General features: G+C 34.1%; 2 protein-coding genes across 13 annotated transcripts in view; one reads left to right on the top strand and one right to left on the bottom strand.

The window, feature by feature from the left end:
* The window catches only part of TRAPPC13 (trafficking protein particle complex subunit 13), a 41,904-nt gene extending 18,821 nt beyond the window's left edge, over window positions 1–23,083 (top strand). For 3 of the 9 annotated variants that reach the window (XM_082723066.1, XM_082723062.1, XM_082723070.1), the window contains 9 exons: window positions 7,004–7,131; window positions 10,043–10,115; window positions 11,400–11,444; window positions 14,586–14,603; window positions 16,597–16,730; window positions 19,057–19,255; window positions 20,357–20,457; window positions 22,554–22,704; window positions 22,828–23,083. In XM_082723066.1, the coding sequence (XP_082579192.1) occupies window positions 7,004–7,131; window positions 10,043–10,115; window positions 11,400–11,444; window positions 14,586–14,603; window positions 16,597–16,730; window positions 19,057–19,255; window positions 20,357–20,457; window positions 22,554–22,704; window positions 22,828–22,935 (957 nt within the window). In that variant the 3' untranslated portion in view covers window positions 22,936–23,083. The remainder of the gene's footprint in view (window positions 1–7,003; window positions 7,132–10,042; window positions 10,116–11,399; window positions 11,445–14,585; window positions 14,604–16,596; window positions 16,731–19,056; window positions 19,256–20,356; window positions 20,458–22,553; window positions 22,705–22,827) is intronic. The other 6 variants (XM_082723067.1, XM_082723063.1, XM_082723065.1 and 3 more) reach the window with 3 other exon arrangements.
* The window catches only part of SGTB (small glutamine rich tetratricopeptide repeat co-chaperone beta), a 47,091-nt gene continuing 42,148 nt past the window's right edge, over window positions 22,591–27,533 (bottom strand). For 3 of the 4 annotated variants that reach the window (XM_082723073.1, XM_082723071.1, XM_082723072.1), the window contains exon 11: window positions 25,987–27,492. In XM_082723073.1, coding sequence (XP_082579199.1) covers window positions 27,381–27,492 — 112 coding nt within the window. In that variant the 3' untranslated portion in view covers window positions 25,987–27,380. Of the gene's footprint in view, window positions 27,493–27,533 lie in introns of all 4 variants that reach the window. The other variant, XM_082723074.1, reaches the window with a different exon arrangement.

Below are 27,533 nucleotides of genomic sequence, written 5' to 3'. Positions count from 1 at the left end.
CATTAAACTAGCTTTTAATTTGTATATTTTAATTTTTTTTCAAAAAGCTATTTTCATTACTTGTATTTAATGTTTTTTTATTCTCTACTTCATTGATTTTTGCTTTTAACAAGTTCCTTTCTTATGCTTCTGATTTTTTACTTTGTTCTCTTTTAGCTTTTTCAGCTGAGGATTTATTATTTAAATTTTTGTTCTGTTTTTTCTGTTGATAAAAGTGAATTTTCTTCTGATTGATGCTTTAGATATATTCTACAGATTTTAATGTATAGCATTTTCATTAAAATTACTTTTTAAACAATTCTATAATTTTATTTTTGTTTTCCTTTCTACCTGAGTTGTTGAATAGGTTTTTGAGATAGAAAGGGTTTTTTGTTTTTTGTTTTTTTCTGGTTAATGATCTATAGTTTGTTTAATTGCATTGTGAAAATTTTGTTCTTATTTTAGTCCTACTTAAAGAATTTGCTAGTTTTTGTGACCTAATTTAATTTTTAATGAATATTCCATGTGTTCTTGAGAAGAAGGTCTATTTTCTTTTATCTACTGTAGAGCTAGATATGTAGATCCATAAGATTTATCTTACTGATGGTGGTGTCAGGTGTCCTGCATCTTTACTTCCTTTTTTTTTTTTTTTTTTTTTTTGTCAACTTGGTCTGTCTTGTACTGAAAGTGACATGCTAATCTCATATTATTATTGTGCTACTATTTGTATCTTACACTTTGTGCTTTTTTTTTTTTTACACTTTGCGCTGTTTGGTTCATAGATATTTATGCTTATTCATTCTTCCTTTTGAATTGTTGCTTATAGCACTAAAAGTTTCCTCCTTTCCATGTTTAATGCCTGAATCTTAGTTGGGTGCCTATATCACCAACTGGTTTTGTTACTGTTTCCATTTGCCTGGTGTGCCTTTGTCCATCTTTTTATTTTTAGCCTTCCTCGATCCTTTTTTTTTTTTTTTAAGATTTTATTTATTTATTTGACAGACAGATCACAAGTAGGTAGAGAGGCAGGCTGAGAGAGAGAGAGAGAGAGGGAAGTAGGCTCCCCGCTGAGCAGAGAGCCTGATGCAGGGCTTGATCCCAGAACCCTGAAATCATGACCTGAGCTGAAGGCAGAGGCTTTAACCCACTGAGCCACTCAGGTGCCCAATTCTTTTGTTTTTATTTATGTTTCTTTTATACGACACATAGTTGGGTCTTGATTTGTGGGCCATATTGAATTTTTTTATTAGCTAAATTAAGTCCCTTCACATGTATCTATAAGTTTATATGGTTTGTTTCAAAGAGGCCACATTGTTTTGTTTTTAAACAGTAAGCCTATTCTTTTATATCTGGTATGCCTTTTTTTCCCCATGTAAGGTGTTTCAGTTCCTTATTTTTCAAATAATTTTTTGTTAATTTGTATTTTTGTTTTATGTTTTGCCTTTATATTTATGCCTTTTATGATACTTCCCACCTTCACTATTTCATACTTAGCTGCTTACTGTAGGGCTTTTAGTCTTTAATAGTGTCCTTTAACTCTTACTTATTGCTTAGACTACATTCCCTTTACCCCCTTCTCATATCTTCCCATTTTTATTTGCATATTGTTTGGTTGGAGATTTCTCAAACAGATTGCTCAGGACATGCTTGTGGGTGTAATATCCTCTGAGCCTTAAAATGTTCAAAAGTGTTTTTAATACTTGGAAGACAGTTTGGCTGGATATAAAAATCCTTTGTTTACATTTTCTTTCTTTATGTCTTCTGAAAATGCTGTTCCTTTGTTACTTAGATATATATATATATATATATGCTGGTTTTGAGAGGACAGTTGCCAGTCTTACTCTCTTGCCTTGTAAGAAATTTGATAATTTTTCCTGGAGGCCCGGGGGATTTTTTTTCTGTATGTTTTAGAATTGGTCATTTAATGTCATTTCTCTGATAGCAAGTGCACCTTTGAATATGTAGATTTAGATCTGTTATTTCTAGAAAGTTTTCATGGATTGTATTTTAATAGTAGGTGTATTCCATTATTTCGTTTGTCATTTCATGTTTCTAATATGATTTGTGTCCTTTTCTTCTTTTCCAAATTCAATCAACTATCTACATTCTTCTCTTAAAAAATTTTAGCCCCATGCTAAAACAACAACAAATTTTGCCTTAGTTTTAAAATTTCTCATTCTAGGTGTTTTTTTATATTTCAAGTGTTCTCTTGAGAGTATTTAATTCAGTTTAAATATTTTTCATTTTTCTCTTAGATACAGTAGTTCCCTGTTGGTTTTGGGTGGCAGTTTTTATCAGTGAATTTTCTCAGTTCTCACCTATTTTCTTTTTACATTATTTTTGTGTAGATGAAAACTGTTGGAGGCTTTGCATTCTGTGAAATGCAGTTTGGGTGCTTTGATATTCCTAATTCAAAAACACCCTCTTGGGGCGCCTGGGTGGCTCAGTGGGTTAAGCCTCTGCCTTCGGCTCAGGTCATGATCTCAGGGTCCTGGGATCGAGTCCCGCATCGGGCTCTCTGCTCGGCAGGGGGCCTGCTTCCCTCTCCCTCTCTCTCTCTCTCTCTCTCTGCCTGCCTCTCCATCTACTTGTGATTTCTCTCTGTCAAATAAATAAATAAAATCTTAAAAAAAAAAAAACACCCTCTCAAGGCATTGTGCACAAAGTGTGGTTTCTTTACTGTGTCTTTTGGGGAGGCTGATAGAGGAGAATGGGGTTGTGTGTTCCTCAATTTTTTTTTTTTAAGATTTTATTTATTTATTTGGCAGAGAGAGACAGCATAAGCAGGGGGAGCAGTGGACAGAGGTAGAGGGAGAAGTAGACTCCCCACTGAGCAAGAAGCCTGACGGGCTTGATACCAGCACCCTGGGATCATGACCTGAGCTGAAGGCAGATGCTTAACCTACTGAGCCATTCAAGCACCCCAAATTTTCCCTTTTCGTGTGAATTGTAGTGTCCTAAATTTTTCCTCTTCACTCCACAGTTTCTAAAAGGTGTCTCTCCTTTGAACTGTTTTTCAAAACCCTGAAGTGTTTTCTTTCCTGTCAAACAACTGTTAAGTCCCTTCCCTGTAGACCGTGCTCTTATCTTCCAGTAATGCACTTTATTGGTATTTTCATGCTTAGAATAGACTTTGTCTTTCTGAAAGTGGTTTAGATCAGTATTGGACCTACCTCTTCTCTTTCTCTTCAGCTCAAATTCCCCTGAACTTCCCTTATTCTTTGCAAAGGTTCATGACAAGAACATGAAAAATAGCTTGTAAAAGTTTGATATATGTCTACTTACAGGTAATATGAAGTTTGGACATATGATGCTTTCTAATTATATTAACGCAAGCTTTAGTTTTAGTTGCTTTTGTTTTTGTTTTATGGATGACTTGGGACATTCATGGTTACACTGCTGCTATTACTTCAGATACCCAGACTTCTGCCCTTAAAACTTTAATTTTTTACAACTCTGGGAATTTGAAATCAAGGAAGAGGGATTGTGAATCTGTACTTTTTAAAATTCTTTTGTCAGCTTAGTGTTGTAAAAACAACACTAAAACAATAAAAATGCTTGTATAGTCTACCATGTTCAACTGGAAACCCACTAGTTTTTTCTTTTTAATTGAAAAAAATCCAGCATTGTATCTGAAAATATTAACATGCTACATTTAAAAATATTGTTATATAAACAAAACAATATAATTATTGTACTGGAAATAAAACAGATAACTCTTTTTGTGTATACTAGTTGTTCTCAAACTTTAGGAAGTATTAAAATTATCTGGAGAGCTTGTTAAAATGCTGACTGCCAAAGCTCATCCCCAGGGTTTCTGATTTGATTAGTCTAAAATGGTACCCAAGAATTTCTATTTCTAATGTGTTCCAGGCACAGTTATAGTTGCTAGGGAAAGAAAACAGTAGGGCCATCTGGGTGGCTTGGTCAGTTAAGTGTCTGTTTTTGGCTCAGGTCGTGTGCCCAGGTCCTGGGATCAAGCCCCGCACCAGGCTCCCTGGTCAGCTGGGAACCTGCTTCTCCCTCTGCCTGCTTGCTCCCCTTGCTTCTGTGTTCTTACTCACTCTCTCATATAGATAAATAAAATCTGTTAAAAAAAAAACAAAACTAAACTTAAAAAAAAACAAAAACAGTCAAGGCCTCTGTCCTCTTGAAGCTTATTCTAGATCTTTGAAAATATATTTTCTCTATTCCTGAATATAAATCCCTTAATTATAAAAAATTCTTTCCCTTTTTTAAAATATTACACTAATATATTTTTAAATTTTTTTATTATGTTGTTAGTCACCATACAGTACATCCTTAGTTTTTGATGTACTGTTCCATGATTCATTGTTTGTGTATGACACCCAGTGTTCCATGTAATCTGTGCCCTCAATACCCATCACTGGGCTCACCCATCCCCCCCAAGCCCTCTCCCATCTAAAACCCTGTTTGCTTCCTGGAGTCCAGAGTCTCTCATGGTTCCTTTCCCGCTCTGATTCCCACCCTTCATTTTTTTCTTCCTTCTCCTAATGTCCTCCATGCTATTCCTTATGTTCCACAAATAAGTAAGACCATATGATAATTGTCTTTCTCAGCTTTTGCTAAGTAAAAAATTCTTTTCTGATGGTTTTTGAAGACACCTTTGAACTCTCATATTTAAGATGTTTTGCTGTCTCTGTTTAACTTATCTGAAAGGCTTCCTTCTGTTTCTTCCTTACCCTTTTCCTAAATTCTCCATATTCAAATTGCAGCATAGACCCTACCCTGAAATTTATTTTATTTTTTTAAAAGATTTTATTTATTTATTTGACAGAGATCACAAGTAGTCAGAGAGGCAGGCAGAGAGAGAGGGGGAAGCAGGCTCCCCGCTGAGCAGAGAGCCCAATGCGGGGCTCGATCCCAGGACCCCGAGACCATGACCAGAGCCAAAGGCAGAGGCCCAACCCACTGAGCCACCCAGGTGCCCCCTTACCCTGAAATTTAAATTGTATTCCCCTGGGGTGCACTCATTTAAGCTTCTGACTCTTGATTTTGGCTCAGGTCTGGATCTCAGGGTTGTGAGGTCAAATAGTTCTTTTTTTTTTTTTTTTTAAAGATTTTTATTTATTTATTTGACAGAAATCACAAGTAGACGGAGAGGCAAGCAGAGAGAGAGAGGGAAGCAGGCTCCCTGCTGAGCAGAGAGCTCGATGCGGGACTTGATCCCAGGACCCTGAAATCATGACCTGAGCCGAAGGCAGCGGCTTATCCCACTGAGCCACCCAGGCACCCGAGGTCAAATAGTTCTTGGAAAAAAAAAAAAAATTCTCCTATCCCAAGCCAGTCTTCCATTTCTCCTCACTATTTTCCCTAAATACATAATAGGTAATAAGAAAATAAATGTTTGGTGCAGAATTATTTATAATAGCAAAAAAGAAAAAGATGAGGGACGCCTGGCTGGCTCAGTTGGTTGGGCAGCTGCCTTCGGCTCAGGTCATGATCCCAGGGTCCTGGGATCAAGTCCCGCATTGGGCTCCTTGCCCGGCAGTGAGCCTGCTTCTCCCTCTGCCTCTGCCTGCCTCTCTGTCTGCCTGTGCTCAGTCGCTCTCTCTCCCTCTGTCTCTGACAAATAAATAAATAAATAAATCTTTAAAAAAGAAAAAGATGAAATGTTTAGCTGTATATACATTAAAATACATTAATACTTTAAAAATGACACAGAGGAAAACATACTGAACAGAAAGCCCATGGGTTTGAGTGTTTCTTTTTTTAATCCCTTTTTCTCAGGTTTCTAAAATGTTTAAGGAATTTTTAATCTCAGTTCCATTACTTACTAGTTGTATAACCTTGGGGAAGTTATTATTTCCCTCTGCCGTGGTTTTATTGTCTATAAAATGGGAATAGTATGACTGCCTACTTCAGGATTGTGGATATTAAATGAATAATGAACTTAGAACAAGGCCTTGCACATAGATGGAGCCTAATAAATTTGAGTTCCTACTATTTTATAACTGAACATAATGATCAAAGAGATAGCACCAATAAATATCCTGTTTCACACTGCCTAGCATTAGGAATGTTAGATTAGAATTAACTGCAGAAAACCTGTTAGTTTTTAAAAAAGAAACAGAGACTTAATAGAATCCAAGCTTTTATGCAAAAACCTCCCCAATCCCCATTACCTAACATGGTCTTTACTGTTTCTGAATATTTCTTGACATTTGCCTCAAAATTTCATCATAACTTTATTCATTCATTCATTCATTCAGTATTCAACACATATTTGTTAATTGCCTACTGTGGAGTCAGGCCTCAGGTTGAGATCCAATGCGGGACTTGATCCTAGGACCCCGGGATCATGACCTGAGCAGAAGGCAGCTGCTTAACCTCCTGAGGCACCCAGGCGCCCCACCTTATATTGTTTTGAATAGTAATTTATCTTTTAGTGTTCTATAGTAGCACATGTGTGCACATCTATCTATATTTGTTTCTGGATTATCCATCTGTATGTATGTTTTAAAACCAACTCAACACCAAAAGTTTCATTGCAGCCTCTTCTCCCTTTCCTCATTTACACCTTTTTTTTCTCCAGAGGGGAGAAACTTCTCTCTTATTATCCATAGTATTTTTTGGTTTGGTTGTGGTAGGCTCATAACAGTTGCAGAATTGCTAATACAAGCAAACGTACTAGCTAGAGTGCAGTATCCCCGTACCATTCTTTTTGTCTGTAGCATTTGTTAGCCAGGCTTCCTTAGGTTAGTTTTTTTTTCCCATCCCTCCCTCCCATTGTGGTTGTGTTCATTTGGTACTGTTCATATTCCATTACCTATTCCCCCTACTTCGGGCTGATTTTATTTATTTGATTTTGGTGTACTTGTATGAACCATTAATGTGGTTTTAAGCTGCAGAGCTGTGGTAGAAAGACTGACACTAAGAAGTGTTGCTCCGCATCGGCCCTTCTTCCTTGTTCCTGATCTCCTATTCTTTTCACTCATATCCAGCCTCACCCTGTAGGTACCCAGTCTCATTTGGATTTTTTTTTTTATCTCTTTTTTTCAAGGCTGATCTTCAGACAAGTTCTCAGCGTTTAAATCTTTCAGCTTCCAATGCTGCAGTGGCTGAACTTAAACCTGATTGTTGTATTGATGATGTCATACACCATGAAGTGAAGGAAATTGGAACACACATGTAAGGATTAATTTTACTAGTTCTCAAAGGCTTTTCCTTATGTATGCCTTTATTTGAAATTTTCGTTTTATGTCCATTTAGTATCAAGCTTATGAACCTACTTAAGAAGGAATTTAATGTTGCAGGATTACATGCTTATCATAGACTTGAAACAAAATGTTTGTTTTTAGGGGAAAATATCTTAATTTATTTTCCTGTATTTCTGTTTTCATGTTTGCATCTATAGACAGTCTTATCCAAAAAATAAAAAGCCATGCAGATTTTTAAAACCCAGGTACCACTCTGACCAAATGTATGTTAATTATTTTTTGAAATGCTAGAAACTGACATTAATAGTGTTTTCTTTTTTTTTTTTCTTTTTTTTTTTTAAATCTAAAAATATGGAACGCTTCACGAATTTGCGTGTCATCCTTGCGCAGGGGCCATGCTAATCTTCTCTGTATCGTTCCAATTTTAGTATATGTGCTGCCGAAGCGAGCACAATAGTGTTTATTTTTAAATTACAGCTTCTCAGTTCTGTACAACTTTTCAGTTCAGTTTTTAACTATGTATATATATCTATCCTGAAAATTCAGAAATAAAGAACCAAAGTAAGATAAGCTCTGAGAAAAAAAATATATATCAAATTCTATATTCCTGGCATATGAATGTGAATCCTCTATTTTTCTTTGAGAGGCAGATATGAAAATTTCAGCCATCTAAATAATTTTAAACTTCCATCTGCCTTACCATTTACACATACAATAAATTTACAAAGTCCTGTTAATTCTTACTAACTGTATGTCATCCCACCTTTTTCATCTCCACTTATGTCACCATTTTGCCTCTCTTCCTTGGCTTAAAGTAGTATATAATATTAGCTGTTAATCAGTTCATTGTGGTGAAATCTCTTTTGTAGGCGCTTCTTAGTATATATTCTGTGGTTGGTATGAGCTTTGCAGTCAAAATTTAAAGAGTTCAAATTTCAGCTCCATCATTTATTAATTACATGTTCTTGGATAAGTCACTTGACTCTTCAGTGACCGACCACTATCCATAGAAAATTCTTTGTATTGGCTTTACAAAGTTCTCTAGAACCTAATCCGTATGAGCTGCTTTAGTTCTTACCTTTTCTCATTCCTCCCTGTTTTATACTAAGTGATTTTGGAAGTCTCTTTCCTTTGCACTCCTCCAAGACTTGAGATAAATTTTTCCCTTCTTAAGGAATAACTCTGTTCGTTTGTTTAGCTTACTTTCACTTCTTCATATATCAGATTCACCATGACTTCTCAAAGCGGCTTTCCTAACCTCCAAGACTAAATTAAATACCCCTTTTAATATATTCTATAGCATCCATAACTTGTCATTTTTTTAGTCTTCTGCTTAAAATTAATTACTTGCGCCTGTCATTTCCGTTAGAGTACGAGTTCCATGAAGTCAGCTGTGTCCTCATGATCTAGCAGAGAATAGTGGTCAGTACTTGTTGAAATAGAGTTTATTGAAATTCATTAAATTGTTATTTTATTTTTATTTAAATTTTATATTTATTACAATTATTAAATTTTATTAAGAATTTAAGTATATTGAAGTTTATTAAATGTGTAAAAACCTCCTTTTAGAGAAGATGAGTCTCTTGTAGAATTAAATAGTAAATAAGAAGTGGAACTCAAATCTAAATCTGGCTTCAAAAAATCTATACCCTGCTATACTGCTTTTTACTGTGAGCACTTGAAAACAGTTACTGTATTTTGAACAATACTACATCCCTAGTACCTGGCTTATGTACACTTAACTTAAAAGGAGAAATTAAATTTCCTGTATTGTCACCACTGAGTGTAACTGCTATTAAAATATTAGTATATGATTTTCTAGTTTTTTATGTGTGTTTATGTAACATATTTATATAAATAAATAATACTTTTCAAAATTTTGATCATATTACCCATGGTTTTATCTTTTTCAGTGCACTGTGAACATTTTCCCACTTGAGTCAATATTCTGTGAAAACATTCTTTTTGGGATAGTTTTATCTTATGTGCTTGGACCATATACTTTAATTTGTTTACTAATTGGACATTAGATTGTTTCTAGTCTTCCGCTGTTGTAAATAATACAGTGCTGAGCATCTTAGTATTTCCTGTAGTAGACTGCTTATAGTGGGTTTACTATAGGAGCATATAAGCATTTTTAAGACTCTTACTTAAGACTTGTTTTCTAAATCTCTTTTAACCATTAGCAGTGTAGAGAGAGTCACTTTCTCTAACCCCTCACAAATCCTGGTAACACCTGTAAAAGAAATTTTTTTAAATCTTAAGAAGTGGAAAAAATATGTCTCATTACTTTATTACTTTGACCTCTTGTGAGGCTGAATGTTTTCACCTTTTTGTTAGCCATTTATGGTACTGTCATCTATCTATATATCCTTTCCTCCTATTTTGAGCAAGATACTAATGTTTTGCTTATGAGATTTCTCTTCATTTCATTAGAAGTATTTTATCCCATTTTGTCTGCTTTTTATTTTAACATGATTTTGATTTGTTCAGTTTATACATTTATGACTCTTTTCCTTTCCATTGCCCATTTATATTAAAAAGTCTTTACCCATCCTAGAATTTTTTTGAATTTATATTTTTTCTTCTAAATTTTATAAACTTAATTTGTACATTTAACTATTTGATTTTTCAGATTTGTTTTGGAATATATTTCACTATTGTATATTTAATTTTGCTAATCAAAGCTTTCTTGTTCATTGAATTATATTTTTATAAATATAAAAAGAGCTAAAACTCATTTTTCCCTACTCTAGGCTCATTTGGCTACGCTTTTACACCATTGGTTATAATATTTTCCAAATTTGTGAGTAAAATTGAGGTGTATTAGATTTATTATTAAACAAAATCAAAGATAATTCAGAGATTTCTTTCCATTTCAGCTTGGTGTGTGCAGTGAGCTATACAACTCAGGGTGGAGAAAAAATGTATTTTAGAAAATTCTTCAAATTTCAGGTATTAAATGTGACTGTGTAAATAGTTTACAGATTTTTTTCCCCTGTGAAGTTATTCCTATCTATCTGCAGGGAAAACAGCCTCCAAATAAAGCAAATAGCTTCATATGTCTGCATTTGTCATAGTACTAGAAATCTAAAGTCAGACTAAATTAAGTAAAAGAAGAGAAATTATCATTGTCAGTGTAATATTTCACCTGAAGATTTTTTTAAGTTTATTTTTTTATTTTTTTAGTAATCTCTATATCCAACCATGGGCTCAAACTCATGACCCCGAGATCAAGATTTGCACACTATTCTGACTGAGCCAGCCAGGCACCCCTCATTTTACAGATTTTTATCCAAAAAAGATTGTCCTGTTTTTATACCTTGACAAAACTCACAAGAATATACAAGAGGGATAAAAGGAGTACAAAGTCCAGATAAATTAAGTATAAATCATATCAAGTTTCTAAAGAAATATTTAAATGAAAGATAATTGACTTGGGCTGAATGGACCACGCTTCCTTCCAGGATTCCATGAGTCACCAAACTTAATGTAGAGTTTTGTATTTATACAGAGTTTTCACTCTGTGATTAAAAATAGTTAAAACCACTGGTTTTAGTGGTTTTAGGGATGAGATGACCACATATAACCCTTTAAATTAGATCTAGATATTATGCAATATGTATTTTTCATACTTATCTGTTTTTAAGTGGAAGAAAAAGTATTAACAGAAGGAATTAATTAAATTATTAAATGTACCCAGATTTATTTTGGGGCACCTACCTGCCTCATTATGTGGAGCATGTGACTCTTGATTGTGGGGTCTTGAGTTCAAGCCCCATGTTGGGTGTAGAGATTACTTGAAAAAAACAAAATTTTCATAAAAAAAAAACTTCTAAAAGAAAAAATTTTGCTGTATCACTCATTTAAGATTTTGCATGACTTTTAAAAGAAAATAAAAGATTTATGCACTTATTTTAATAAACAGTTTTGTGAAATATATAGAGAAAAATACATAAAATACATATATTCAGTATAACAAAAATACTATGGAGTAAACACACATGTAACTCATGTGACTATTACCCAATTAAGAAATGATGGTTGTCTTTTATAAATACATTTGGGATAGTTTTTTGGGTTTTTTGTTGTTTTTGCAAAAATATTGCATACCTATTAAAAAAGCTTTTTACAATTAAAATTAGAAAATGCCTTTGACAGATATAACCCTGTGATTTAAAAATAAATAAACAAAAATAAGTGATAATCTCCTCTGATTGATATGCTTTATTCAACTAGGTTCTCAAACCATTGGATGTGAAAACCAAATTTTACAATGCAGAGGTAAGTGTTTAGCACTTAATAGGAATTCAGATTAAAAGTAAGATCTTACTTGACTAAAATGCTGATGTATTACATTTCATTTCATGTTGAAGTAAATTGCTGAGAAGAGTGTGAAATACTTGTGAAAAATGAGCCTCAAGTTTAATCAAAAGAGAATAATTTCATTGTAGATCTTTTAATATGCTGTTTTAAAATTATATAGAATCAGTGTATCTTGAATTTTATTTTTGTTAATTTCATGAGGCTTTCACCCCCTTTCATTAAATCATTGCCCTAAATTTCCACTTAATGAGTATTGTTACTATCTAAAAACCATAGCAATTTGTTAAATATTTACACTGTGATTCTGAAGTATTCAATCTAACCCTGCAAAAATCATTTAATATTCTTGGAAAATATTGACAAATAGAACTCAGTAAATTAAATTCTTTGTCCTGGGAAATCAGTGTGTCAGCTGCAGTTTGTTCATTAACTTCCGTGAATGGTTAGAAGTACTTTTTGGAATAAACAAGATTGGCAAAAATAAAAATACGGTAACTTAGAGAGTAGAAGATAACCTATCTTCTATTTGAACAAAAGAGATAAAATAGATTTTGCCGTAGGAAGAAGGTTTTATTGTTTGGATTTCTTTCTTAAAATTCTACTTTAAAAATAAAAAAACAATAAAAGTAAAGTAGAAATTCTACTTTATCTTGGCTTCTGGAGTTCCAGAAAAAAATGATTTCGTAATGGGCCCATTACTCCTGCAAAAGTCATGTCTTTCCTACCACAGTGATAAATATTAAAATACAGTATTTTGAAATGAAAATTATGTCTTTATTACTCTAAAGTTAATGATCAGAAATTTGTAGTCCTATGTCAAATTTGCATGTATTTTTACCATCAGCATCTGAGTTTTTATTCAATATAGTTTGTACTACAGATGGGCATACCAAGAGTGGAATCTTACCTGCAGTAGAGTACTATTAGGACAAAAAAAAAGTGCATAAAATAATAAAACTACCTAGTATAGTATATGTTGTGAATCTGAAGTACTGCATGAAGTCTAGGGCTGAGATTTTACAGTAGTCTTCAGAGAAGATGAGAAGGGTAACTGGAGTGGAGTACGGAAATAATAGATGTTGGAAACATTAAAGTGTCAAATCAATGAAGGCATTCCAAGCAGAATTACAAATGCACATGGAATATGGAATACATAAGTAAAGAAAATGCATATTTCATGGGAAGATACAGTCTCATCAAGGGGATTACTAGCTCCCCCTACTAGTTTAGAGTTAACATTTCTTTTCAGGGCTAGGGGAGTTGCCATACTACATGTGTATGCTGCCTTTTTTGTTTTACTGGAATACTTTTGATTAATTATAGTATAGCTATTCCGCTTATTACATTTTAAGTGGTCTTAATATATTGTTTTGCTAGGAAAGAGTTCATCCATAGTATGAGGGAAGATAAGTAACTATTTTGCAAGAGTATATATGTTTGCAAATTAGAAACAAACAGTGCTGTAGATGGTCTTTTTTCTTATAATTGGCTCCTAAGAAGGCACATATTAAACTATTTTAGGTTTTCTTTGCTGCAAATGTAGTGGTAGATTAAGATACTTGTCAAATAGTTGTATAACATGAATATTTAGAGTGATTTTTGCAGTTTTTAAAATTACTTGTTATTCCTTGAATAATATTATAAACGTGATATACTCCCCAAAAAGGAAGGGTGAAAAAAATCCCACAATTCCACCACACCAAAAAATAATGGGCTTTTCATTAATCCATGTTCTCTTTCAGATTTTACTAACTTATGTTTAGTACTGTTTTTATAATTATAGTAACAGAATGTTGCTTTCTTCAGTTAACATTATATATAAACAAAATTTGTAATCTTTGCCAACAAATGTCAACTAAGAAAATATGTAAAATTATGAACCTTTGAAAATAGATATTTCTTGAAAAACCGGCAGTAAACAAATAGTATTTTTAGGGTCTCTAAGATATTTGGTATCACCTATTAGAAAACAAATACTATTCAGCCTATGGGGCCAGGCAGATTCTATTGACCCCAACTAGAAAATTCAGGTAAATTATAGGAGTTCATAAACCACACACATATCGGTAGGTGATGTTTATTACTTTGTGCTGTAGTTCTTACACATTGACTTTTATTAGCCCCACAATTGTCTCAAACATGTTTTTTTACTCTGTTTCTAATAATTCTAGCAATATGTGAATCACTGAAAGGAAAACAAGTTTGTTATGAGAAATTTTGTTGCCGTCTTATAAAATAGGAAAGAAGATTGGTGACATTAGCAACTAGGTTCAAACATTGGGTCACCTGCTGGGAATAGGGCTCCATGCCAGGTAGTAGAGAGAAGTTAAATATAAATTGGGCATCTTCCCAATCCTCAGGGTACTTAGATCTAGTGGAGGAAACAAACATGACAAAAATGCAATGTAAGTACCACCTGATCATGAAGTGTACTTAGATTCTGGGAACATCGGAGATGAAAAAGTATTTTTAGCAATGGGTTGGACAAAAGAGGCAACATTTGAGATGACCCTTGATAAATAAGTAGCCTTAGAAGTATATATGAAAAAAAGACAAACTATAAAATATATTAACAAGAAAAGAATAAACTCTCAGTTGTCTGATGTGGTCTAGCTCAGCATTTCCTGAAGTATAATGCATGGAACTCTAGTCACTGAAGATGCTTCTTGAAAAAAATGCTTCCATTATTAGATAAATTTAGGAAAGGTGTACAATACAGTGTATATCTACTCTGATTGTAGAAGAGAACTTACAGCCATCCTAAGTAATCTGTGAAGAATTACAGTATAGGTAAAGAATTTATAGAACTAGAAAGACATGGGTTATACCTTTCTCACCCAAATTTGTCCTTGAATATTTGCTCCTGTTTAAATATTCACCTGTAGTGTTCTTCATTCATTTAACCATAGTAGTTTCACCTTTTTAGAAAAATGTCATATTCCTTTGTTACTTTCCGTTTACTTCTTTGTTTTACTAATGCTGTCTTGTTTAGAAAATTAAAAAAAATGCAGAAATGCATTTTATTTTAAAGTTAGTTATTCTTTTTCTTTAACATTTAATTCTGATTTTTCTAATTTTTCTTTTTTATTTTTCCATTAGAGTGACCTCAGTTCTGTGGTAATTTGATTTTTTATTATAAATTTATATGCTTTTCTTACTTACCACTTTTTGACTCTGCCTAATTAATCTATCTTTATGAAACATAGTGGAAAAACAAAGTTAGTTATGAAATACCACATATGTGATTTTAAAAGCTGTATCTAATTTATACTTTTTATATTATATTGATTATCTTTGGGAAAAAATTAAATTGAAGATTAAATTATCATACTGAAGCAAGTATGCTCTCATTTTTAATGTTTTTCCTTTTGGTTTTTCTTAAAAGAGGCATGTGAACCTTGTTAAAAATAGCCTTGGATTTTTCAACATCTTCTTAAATAAGATTCTTTACTTTTAATTCTTTGAGGTAAACTCTCTAGTTGAAATTTACCTTCAGATGCACAGTAGTTTTAGTTTTATGTCTGGGTCAGGTAAAGTTGGCCCTTTGACATTAGTAAACAGAAGAACCTCAAATTTTCCCAAGTTGGCTAAAGTCATATTTTCAAATTTCTATTTAATATAAACATCACTTGCTTATAATATATGACTTATATGATAACAACATTGACTGCTGTAGCACAGAATTCTTAATTTTTCAAGTGTCAAATTACTTTGTACTAACTTAAACTAACTTAATTTTCCATTATGCTGCTTGTTTTTCTTCCATTTTATCTAAGCTCTTTCTAAATTTAAGCAGAAAAATGCATTTTAAAATTTGAAATGTGGGCCTGTGGTAATTTTGTTTTTAAAGCAATGGATTGATGGGATATATTTACTTTTTTTTTTTTTTTTTTTAGGAAAAAGTAACAGGATAATGCTTTTAAGTGGCACATTCTTTTAGATTGATAAATCATTATATTTCAATTTTCATTTGAGCACATGTGCCAAGAACTAAAGAATCTGTTTTAGTTTAGATAATAATACATTACATTATAACTTCATCATTATATTTTTGGAAATGATTTCCATTTTCCTGGATTTAATATTTAAAATGTTTATTCAGTGCCAAATTTTGGGGGTCATAGCTTGTTTTTTAAATTTATTTTTATATATATTACTCTGAAATTTTTGAACAAAATAATTATTGCATATCCTTACTGTGTCACATTTTATACAGATTCATTTAGAAAATGAACCAAGTTCTGTGTTCCCCTTCAATTATATACAAAAAAAGCCAAATCACATGTAAAGAAGGATGTTTAATATAAATCTCAATTTTAATTCCTAAATTTTAGGAAATAAAATTTTTATACAAAAGTACATATTTAAATTACCCATTCATTAAAATATTGCTGAATAGCATTAGTCTCTAAGGCTACAGAATACCTTGTGTTTGATTTAAAAGTTCTATGACTTTCAACTATAATTCATTTTTTGCCCTGAATGTACATTTGAAATGAACCAAGAAATCACTAATGGCCACTAACAAATTGCTTTAATTGAAAAGTTAAATCCTATTATAAAATAGACTGATTATTCACTGTACTGGTGGTCTTTATACTTTCTAAATTGATCGCTTCTCGGCCTTTTGGCTAAGATCAAGTGTATACTTTCTAAATTGAAATAATATGACCACTGAAACTATATTATGATAGAATATTATAATGAAGACCTAATTATATTAACATGTCACTGAAATGATAGCTACACAGGTATATTCATCTTACTAAATGACATTTTAACATTTTAATGATTTACTAGAAGAACTAGGATATCTTGTGAATGAAATTCCAGTAAAATAACTATTTTTGGATGTTGCTACAAAAAATGTAGTTATCCCCTATCCATTGTTTGACAAGTTATCAGTTAACTAACCCTTGACTTTCCCCCTGTTAATTACGTTAGGGTGAAGATTTCTTTTCTTGCATTAATTATGATAACTTTGATTTGCAGGCATGAACTAATCACAGTTGTGGTTAATATTTTTTCTTCATATAGATCAGATATTTTTGTTGAGGTAAATATTTTAAATACCATTACACTTTGGTGGATATTTTTTTCATATCCTCAGACTGATGAAGTATTTCTGGAAGCCCAGATTCAGAATATTACAACCTCACCCATGTTTATGGAGAAAGTTTCATTGGAACCATCTATAATGTACAATGTAGCAGAATTAAACTCAGTCAGCCAAGCTGGAGAATGGTAAATATGAATTATAACGTTTTTGTTTTTAAGTATATGAACTTTTCTAACACTTGTTATTCTTAGATGGTTTATAATTTGTATTTTAATTAATAGACCTTATTTTTCTTAGGGACTTTTTTTTTTTTTAAGATTTTATTTGAGAGAAAGAGTGAGAGAGACATCACGAGCAGGGGGAGAGGTAGAGGGGAAAGCAGACTACACACTGAGCAGTGAAACCTCCCCCCTCCAAGTGCCACTGGATCCCAGGACACTGGGATCGTGACCTGAGCCAAAGGCAGACGCTTAACTGACTGAGCCACCCTGGTGCCCTCTTAAGAGTAGTTTTATGTTCACAGAAAAATTGATCAGAAACAGAGTTCCCACATGCCCCTCTCTACTCATAGTTCCCCTATAATTTATACCTTCTTTTAATGTGGCATATTTGTTCCAGTTGATGAACCAGTATTGATACTTTTATTCATTACAGTCCATAGTTTAAATTTGGGGTTCACTCTTTATGTCCTACATTTTGTGGGTTTTAACAAATGCAAAGACATGTACTCACCATTACTATATTATACAAAATAGTCCCAGTGCTCTAAAAATATCCTGTGCTTTACCTTTCATTCCTCCCTCCACATAAAAATAAAAAGATCCTAGACATTTGCATTTTATGTTTTACTCTTGGAAACACTCAGTCTTTTAATTCTTACAATAACTCAGTGAGGTAAATCTAAAACTGTTCTTCATTTCCTGCAAATGATAAAACTGAGGCATGGGAAGGAATGATGGAGACATTAGTAAGGTTAAAGATGAAGGGTGAGTTTTAAGAATATTCTGTCAAGGGGCGCCTGGGTGGCTCAGTCGGTTAAGTATCTGCCTTTGGCTCAGGCTGTGACCCCAAAGTCCTGGGATCAACCCCTGCATTGGGGTCCCTGATCAGCGGGAAGCATGCTCCTCCCTCTCCCCTACCCCTGCTTGTGTTCCCTCTCTCACTCGCTCTCTCTGTCAAATAAATAAATAATAACATCTTTTAAAAAAAAATATTCTGTGAACATTAAAAGAAGTGGGCATAGGAATAGATCTAGTTTTTCTGCAAAAATGAATACATGTATCTTTCTATAGGTGATTTAAAAGAGGAGGAATAAATATAAAGTAGACTTTAATACAGATAAGAAGGTAATAGCTGGAGAAAGTACCTGATTTTGTTCATCAAGAATGAAAGAAACAGGGGCGCCTGGATGGCTCAGTAGGTTAAAAGCCTCTGCCTTCAGCTCAGGTCATGATCCCAGGATACTGGGATCAAGCCCCGCATCGGGCTCTCTGCTCGGCAGGGAGACTGCTTCCTCCTCTCTCTCGCCTGCCTCTGCCTACTTGTGATCTGTCTGTCAAATAAATAAATAAAATCTTAAAAAAAAAAAAAAGAATGAAAGAAACATTTACTTTTTATCCTATTATGGTTAAATTCAGTAAAGTTTGTAGCCTTCCATATTCCCACTGAGGAAAACAGTAACTTTCCAGTCTTTCCCTGATCTTTTAGTTCATTTAAAAAATGATCACTTTGGGGGCGCCTGGGTGGCTCAGTGGGTTGGGCCACTGCTTTCGGCTCGGGTCATGATCTCAGGGTCCTGGGATCGAGCCCCGCATCGGGCTCTCTGCTCTGCAGGGAGCCTGCTTCCCTCTCTCTCTCTCTCTCTCTCTCTCTGCCTGCCCCTCTGCCTACTTGTGATCTCTGTCTGTCAAATAAATAAATAAAATCTTTTAAAAAAAAAATGATCACTTTGTTTACAATGGTACATTTTCTAAACTATTTTTTTTTAAGATTTTATTTATTTATTTGACAGACAGAGATCACAAGTAGGCAGAGAGGCTGGCAGAGAGAGGAGGAAGCAGGCTCCCTGCCAAGCAGAGAACCCGATGCGGGGCTCGATCCCAGGACACTGGGATCATGACCTGAGCCGAAGGTAGAGGCTTGAACCCACTGAGCCACCCAGGCGCCCCTAAACTATTTTTTTTAATTATAGAGAAACGGGACAGAATACTTTAGGTTTTGATTTGTTGCATTTTTTTCAGATAATTGATACATATCTAGTATTTTAAGTAATATATTGGATTCTATTATAAAGAATGTAAAGATTTTCCATATCATCTGAAAAATTTAAAGAAGAATAAATCTTCTAAGTTCAGGTCCACTTCCATTTGTATTGAAACCACTGAATTGTTCTATTTAAGATATTTGGATGGTAAATCATTCACTTCCTATCCAAAGGAACAATCACAGCCATGGTTTTTCTTTTAAAAAACTCTTGAGAATTTTCTCCATCTCTCTCTCCACTTCTCTCAGTGTAACTACGTTTGGATCCAGAGCATATTTGCAGCCAATGGATACACGCCAGTATTTGTACTGCCTAAAACCCAAGAAGGAGTTTGCAGAAAAAGCAGGCATCATTAAAGGAGTAACAGTAATTGGAAAATTGGATATAGTGTGGAAAACAAATCTAGGTGAAAGGGGAAGATTACAGACCAGCCAACTTCAGCGAATGGTGAGTCTAGAAAAAAATGTTGGAGGGGGTTTTGGTGCTTGGGCGGGTAGATAGTTACAACAGCTTAAATTTTCCTAGGTGCATCACTAAAAATCTTACTGCTCTTTAGGCAGAAACTTGATATTGAGATGAATGAAAAATATTCAGATGTTAATTTATCCATAATACATGGTTTATTATTCTACCAAATAGAAATTAAGTTACTGCTCACCAATTTTTCCCTCCTGTGGTAGCTCATGTTCATTGTTCATCTGATTTCTACTACTTTGAAGGTTTTTTTGCAATGTCTTGAAACTCTTGGACTTCCTACATTCACCAACTCAATTCATACTTGTTTAAAGACTTTGAGAATCTGAGTTGTCTGAAATTCAGAAAGTGAGTCCTGTTAAAGTTGTAAGCATTACTTGAATATTTTACCTAATTTCTGCTCTTAAAATAGGGATGGTTATAGTCCTTTCTCTTGTGCTAGTGAGAGTATGCTACAGAATGTTCCCTTTATGCTGAGTATTACCTATTGGGATATAGTCTTTAAAAGTCATTCTTATTATTTCAAGTAATAAGTTGGGGGGGGGGGCAGAAGTTATCACCAAGCCAATTTTAAAAATACAACTGTTTTAGCTATCATCTTGCTATGAATGTTCCAAGCTTTGATGTTTCTATGGTCTCTTCCTGCTTGAGTGTCTTGTGGACAGACATTGTTTGTTTGTTTTCCTGGATCTTTTCAAAGCAATTTTACTCTATCTGCCTAGGCAACAACCTTTCCTTTTTAGAGTTATATATGTATAAGCTATAGGATCTTTGGAAAGCCTCCATTTGAGTTCAGACCTCTTGAAATTTCTTTACTATTTACCTATCAGATTCATTTGATCTCTACTGAACATGGAGTAATCACAGCAAACCCAGTCAGGGTCCAGAGTGTTGTTCTACAGGCAGTAGTAGCAAAAGAAGTTGGAATGGGGAACAATAGAATGATTGGGAAGTATTTTCTCTAAACATCAACTTGGAAATGGAACAACTATTGAGTAAATGTGCTAGTGTGGTACCTTTATTAAAGTGGGAGGGTTTTGTGATGTATGTTAACTCTGTTGCTTTTTCTCTTAGGCTCCAGGTTATGGAGATGTTAGGTTGTCTTTGGAGGCAATCCCAGATACCGTAAACCTAGAAGAACCTTTTCATATTACCTGTAAAATAACAAACTGCAGGTAATGGCAGTGTTTGTGGATGGGTGCCTTTCCTCTTCACCTACGTCAAAGAATTAAAGTCTTTTGAGTATGCTGATGGAAACCACCTCTGATGGTGGTGTTCAATACTATAAAGTTCATCTGGTAGCTGTATACATTACATTTTTTGAGGTCTGACTTTATTTGGCATTTTCTGTATTTTATTTCATTCATGCATTGTCCCCTATGAGGTAGGTAATACTATTCACAATTTACACAAGAGAAAACCAATGTAGAGGTAAAATGACATACTCTAGCTGAGAGAGCTAAAGAAGATGGGGCCAGACTTTGAAACCAGGTCTGTTTGACTTTAGAGTCCATGCTCTTTTCATTGTTTACATTTCCTCACACTTCAGATTACTAAAGCATGGGGGCGCCTGGGTGGCTGAGTGGGTTAAAGCCTCGGTCTTCAGCTCCAGTCATGATCCCAGTGTCCTGGGATCGAGCCCCGCATCCGTCTCTCTGCTCAGCAGGGAGCCTGCTTCCTCCTCTCTCTCTGCCTGCCTCTCTGCCTACTTGTGATCTCTGTCAAATAAATAAATAAAAATAAAATCTAAAAAAAAATTACTAAAAGCTTGAACAAGTCACATTTTTATGGAATAATACAGTATAGATTTAATGTAATAAGATTTTTCTGAGTTACATTTATGGTTGAACTGTATCTTTAGCATTAAGAAGGTAAAAATTGGTTATGAATTTACTATAAAGAATCAGTCATAGTTTAGAAAATGGGGCCTTGTAATAGAATATAATCTAGCTGTTGGGATGCAAAGAGCACAGAGCTTTGAAGCCAAAAAAGCCAAGGATTAAATTCCAGTCCTATCACTTATGGTAAAGCTTATATTACCTGTTGGGGCATTTTGAAATTATTGCAGGAATGAATCCTATCCCACATAATTTGAATGTATACTCTTTTAAAATTCCATATGCACTCCATAGGAAATATTTATCCTACAGAATTACAAAAATACCTTTCTCCCTCTGAAGTTAGTGACCCTCCCATGCACAGTTAATCATTCCTTACTCTGTCCTAGCAAATTTTTTATTGTTTTTTTTAGTGACATTCATATATTGTTATAATTTTTAGTCTCTCCCTTACTAGATTATGCATTATTCAACAGAAGGGATCATGTCTTACCTAGCATTGGGAATGCATTGCCTGCCACATCATGGAAGTTCACTAAACAGCAACATGCATAGGGTGAAGACCCTGTGTGTATAGGTGTGCTTTTGGATTTTTTGTTTACTTAAAGTTTGAGGTATAGCAAATCAATTAATGGCCAAAATAAGGAGCCAACTAGAAGGAAAAAAGAGCTAAAACAGTTGAAAGTAGCCAGAAATGGTAGTAGAGCAGAGGCCTATATTTTACTTTGAGCCTTTTGCTTTCCCCTCTCTCTGCCTGCCTCTCTGCTTACCTGTGATCTCTCTCTCTCTCTCTCTGTGTTTCAAATAAATAAAATCTTTAAAAAAAAAAAAAAAGACAAAAAACCAATGTGTGTGTATACTGTCATTGACAGGTTTTTTTTTAAAACATGTTTAAGCTAAACTGGTGACATCATTTATAAGCAGAAGCAGTCTTTTCATGTGACCAGTGAACAAACCTGAGTAATATTTACTTAGAAATCTTGTCATTTTCTGTGTTATCTGCATTAAAGAAACATAAGTTAAATAGCAAAAAGACTCAGTTTATCTTTTTCTTTCCTGTAGAGTACCTAACAGAAATAGAAAATATAGCAGCAAGAGTAGACACAGATGTCTGGAAGTCTCCCAGAGAAATGGCAGAGCTGTTAACAGATCAGCACCAGGGGGCCAGAATTCAGTAATAGAACCAGAAGGCTTATACCCAGACAGGCAGCTCAATCTCAGTGCCACTTTAAACCCTAGAAGATGCCATCTCTCTATTTTCCTGATTCTGTCTTAAGTGGAATAAAAATTACATTGTAGCTTTTTATTTCTAATTGTGCTTTTTATTTTCCTGGATACCCCAAAAACAAATTCATTGGCACTAAGTGGAAGAAATACCAAGTACCGCTTTGTGAAAGGAACAAGATTTATTCCTGTCTTTTTGATTCCTCCAGCAGTGAAAGGACTATGGATCTGGTTTTGGAAATGTGCAATACCAATTCTATCCACTGGTGTGGCATTTCAGGAAGACAGCTTGGAAAGCTGCATCCCAGTTCTTCTCTCTGCCTTGCCCTTACTCTGCTGTCTTCAGTACAGGGACTGCAGGTGCGCTTTCTTTTCACTCATTTTGGTATCTGGGAATGTTAACCCATGGGCATTGACTCTTTCCACATTTCTCTGGTAATTGCCAATGTATGAAAATTCATGCCTGTATCTTTCTCTCAATAGAGTGTCTCCGGCTTAAGACTAACAGACACATTCTTAAAGAGAACATATGAATATGATGACATCGCACAGGTCTGTGTGGTATCTTCGGCCATTAAAGTGGAGAGCTGAAGATTTCCAGTGCTTTTCATGGAATTTCACAGAACTGTCTTTTTTGTCACCTTTGTGAAATGATCAAGTATATAACAAAAATAAGTACCTATTATTTAAATTTCTTTCCTGACAAAGTTAAAATATTAAATATTTGTTTTGAAAAGAACCATCTATTGATTTTATCTTGTGAGTTATATTCTGAATGGACATTTGTACATTTTCTCCACTCAGCATATTCCATTTCTAGATAACCATTGGACTTCGTTTTCCTGACGCTCTCTATTTGAGGCTGTTTGTCCCTAGCAACTATCTGGGTTGGGTGGTTAGCAAACATTTTATGTAAAGGTCCAGATACTAAATATTTGTCTTCACAGGAGATGTGGCTGCTGTTGAAAAAATTCTGCTATTGTAGTGGGACAGCAGCCAGTAGGCAAAAAGAACAAGCAGTGTTTACAGGAACAGGCAACCAGCCAGATTGGGCCTAGGCCATAGTTTACTAACCTTGATCTTGTTTAGAACTTCAGATTCTTATAATACTTCATTTAAAATTTAAAATTTAAAATTTAAAATTTTTCAATTAGCCCCAGTTTTTTTCCTAACTCTTCAGTCAGCAAAAAAAGCTTAAGACAACTAGAGTAATCCTCATGTACCCTTATGTTACTAACACAGTATGAGTTCTCCCTAGTTTTCAGTTATTCTTTTTGTACATACCTATGTTTGTGGTTACATATAAACACACATCTAAATTTCAGTTGCTAACAGCAGATCAGAATGGGTTTAATTTCTTGGATTGTTGATTACTCTGTTAACTTTTAACCAAGAATCCTGATAATTTCCTAATTCTAAGCCAAAAAGTCCTGGGTTTTTTTCACATTGAAAAATAAGCCACTTATTTTCATAAGGCATATTTACAGGATTTCCACCTTCTGCTATTTGGTTTTGAACTCTAAATCATGTATTAATACTATAAAACTGTCTCTGTATGTAATCACAGTGATTTACTTATTCCAGGAACCAAACAGTAAGAAAGTTAAGATTATAAACAAGTTTGCAACATGAATATAATAAGTTTCAATATTTTGTAAGGAAACAGAAAGCGTATGCTGTTAAATAAAAACTTATTTTCATAAGTTGAAATTCAAGAATGTAAATATTATTGCTTAAATGTTAGAGTGCATTAAGTCAAATACAAAAATTGGTTTTTCTTAAATGCATAATTATTTATTGCCATGACAAATTATTTGGTCCAGAGTAAAGCTATATTCAGAATGAAATCTGCCCCTTAAATTTCACTAATAATGAACTATCTGTGCAAAATAAAGTGCAAGCAGTATAAAGCTGAAATCTTTCTTCCAGAATGAGTAAGATTGATTAAATGATAAGACTTTATATCCACTGCACTGTGTATTTTGAATGTTTTTTAAGCATCTTCTCATGACTGAACCTTCTGTTTCATTGTTCCCAATTTTAAAGTAAAATCATAATTTTTATGATAGACACTATCCATTCTCTAACTAAAGGTTAGCCAATGTCATCTTGGGATCTGTTGAAACCATATTATAAAAATTAGCTAAACAGTTTGGTACATTAAATGAAAATGTCATTTGTATAAAAGGGACCTTTTAAGTTTTACATAGCATCATAACAGCTATAGCTATTACAGTGAAGTATGCTTAACAGAAGCCACTCATTCCTAAGTAGAATGTATATAAAGATTTATTTTAATGTCCTCTTGTTTCAGATAAGCCAGGAAAGTGTTTGGGGCATCCCTTATCATTTTAAGAGTAGCTAGCACAATCCATCTGCACAAAACTTCCTTGAAATAATTAGCAGTGCAGTGATTCCAAAGTGATGAAGGTATTTGAAGAACAAAACTGACTTGAATAGTATGGAAATCCAGATCAGTGGACAGATACCTCAACTGAATTTGTTTTAGGTGGTATATAAACCAAGAAACAAACTAGAAAGTTGAAATGGAAGGAATAGACCAGTGCTTCATAAAAAGAATGGCTTACCGCAATTATAGATATTAGCAAATCAAGACATTGTTTTAAAGTGTTTTTTCTTATAATGCCTTTGTCTGATTTTGGTATCAGAGTAAATAGCTAAATAAAATGAGTTGCAAAGTGTTACCTCTTCTTCTGTTTCTGAAAGAGAGAGTGTAGATTTGATAGTATTTCTCCTGTAAGTATTCAGTAGAATTTACCACTGAAATCATCTTGGCCTGTAACCTGCTTTTCTGGAGGATACCTGTTTCTTCCCTGAGCTTTGCTAATCTTTATCTTACAGTGAATTCATCTGTTTCATGTAAGTTGTTCAGTATATGGACCTAGAGTTGGTCACTCTATTTTCTGATTATCCCTTTAAAGTCTGAAAGGCTGTAGTGATATCCCCTCTTTTACTTCTGGTACTGTTGATTTGTATTTTCTCTATTTTCCTAGTCAGCCATCTATAGGCTTACCAATTTTATTGATCTAAGAGCATTTTAACACAGTCAAGATAGTTTTGCTAGAAACTTTCTCTTACCACTGGATAAGAGTAGCTAATTTTTGTTGTTGTTGCTAAGCAAGCTGTATGCCCAACGTGGAGCCTGAACTCATGACCCCGAGACAAAGAGTCACATGCTCTACCTACTGAGCCAGCCAGGTGCCCCAGGAGTAGCTAATTTTTAATTGTGGATCACCTTTCACCTTTTTACCTTTTTTTCCCCAGAACAGTCCTAACTTTCATGTGAATGGTTAGTACTTCATTCTGTTTAACACTTGAACACTAGGACCTGAATTTATGAAAAATTAAGTTGGTTTAGATGGAATACAGATGATTTAATTCAGAGGATCTAAAATTTTAAGTACTGCTCTTCTCTGGGCAAAACTATGGATTTATATGGGTCATCTTTGTAACCTGAATGCAGGCATTCAGGTATTTGCTGGTCTGAGGCGATACCTCTACCCTACTTTTGTTCTAAATTAGAGTCCTTGGACCTACATCACAACCACCTGGTATGCTATTTAAAATGGTGATTCCTAGGCCTTACTACAGGACCTGTTAAATAAAAATTGAAAGTATGGCTCTGAAACTTCGTTTTTAATGAATTCTTACAGTGAAATTACAGAACCATTATTCTAAACTCACAAGGGGAAAGAAAGGAAAAGTTGGTATTTGAACTTCTAGATTCCAGGTCTTCTGAGAGAATAGTTATAGTAAGGCCCTGATCATCATGAGTATTACTGACTTAATTTTATATTACTTTTTCAGTTGTCTCTCACACTTGTGAAATTGTTATGTGTTCACCCAATTTTACCAATTCCGTAATTAACAAAAGAAATTCCAGTTAGAATGGTCTTACCATCGCTGTAGTTAAAGCCATGCCATTAATACTTAATGCCACATTTCTTAACTACTATGAATTCTGATTTCAGTGAAATACTTTAAGTCCCCTATTAATGTTTACATTGCATCAAATTAAGATTAAGCATAAAAGCAACATGCCAAGCCAAATTACAGCAAAGGTTTACATGAACAAGCAATGATAGAAGTTTTTATAATCCATCAAATAATTAGTGAGTTTTTTAAAAATCAGTATTTATATGCACATAATTAAATGCCACTTAGAAAATCCTTGAGGGTCAAACCACTGGCTTATTTAAATGTAAATATATTTGAGAGTTCCCATGGCAAAGTCACCACTGGGGAAATTGTGCAAGATAAACTGAACAGTTATACAAAGGACCTAAACAGTACCATTAAGGATTTCTAAATGTATTTTATTATGTACTTAGAGTAATTGGCCATGCTAATGTTATCAAGACCAAACTGCAGGCAAGACTGGTTAAGAACTATGCAGAAAACCTGAACATCCTACCTTTACTCTCTGTACATTCACAGCATCTATTTTTCTTTTCAAAACAACCCTTGCATCAAATGCTGCTTTCCACCAGCTCTTAGTATTCCGTGTTACCCTTCAGAACAAGCAGCATTAAAGATAGTACTGGCCCCTGTGATCTATATTTAGTACTGACAGCACTATCAAAATGAAACCTAGACAACAAATTTCTTTTCTCCAGACATGCTATTCAGTGGCCAGGATATTTCTAAACCAGCATGAGAAACCTTTCCCCTTGGTCATCTCCATCAAACTCAAAAGGGTTTGCTTATGGGAATCCAGAGCTAGAGATCTCACCGATAAACAGCCTTACTGTTCAATATATATACTCTGCTATTCGATCTAATATACAAATATGATGATGAAGATTTGAAAATGGAACCCTGTCCAGTACTATACTGGCACTCCACAGGGCTACTGATCATTTGTTTACAAAGGAGTCATGTTATGTTCAGTCTATTTATGACAAACCTATCATCTAGACAGATTGATTCTTATGTGTCTTTGTTTTGGCCACTATCTACAGCAAACACTTAAGAGCCATAATCATTTGTGCTCTGGGCCAGGGTCCCTGGTCAAGTCACGAATGTTCTTCAGTACTGCTGCTGAATGATCTGCTCCGGATATGATTTCTAAGTTGCTCTATGAGTTCAGGATTCTGTTGCTGTATCTGCTGAGCAAACTGCTGTCCCCTGGAGTAAAGAAGCAAAGTGGTATGAATTAGGGAACTTGC

The sequence above is a fragment of the Mustela nivalis genome, assembly GCF_964662115.1.
Source record: "Mustela nivalis genome assembly, chromosome: 3".
In the NCBI taxonomy this organism is placed as follows: domain Eukaryota; kingdom Metazoa; phylum Chordata; class Mammalia; order Carnivora; family Mustelidae; genus Mustela; species Mustela nivalis.
The sequence above is the reverse complement of the archived record's forward strand: the minus strand, read 5'-3'. Positions and strand labels throughout refer to the sequence as shown.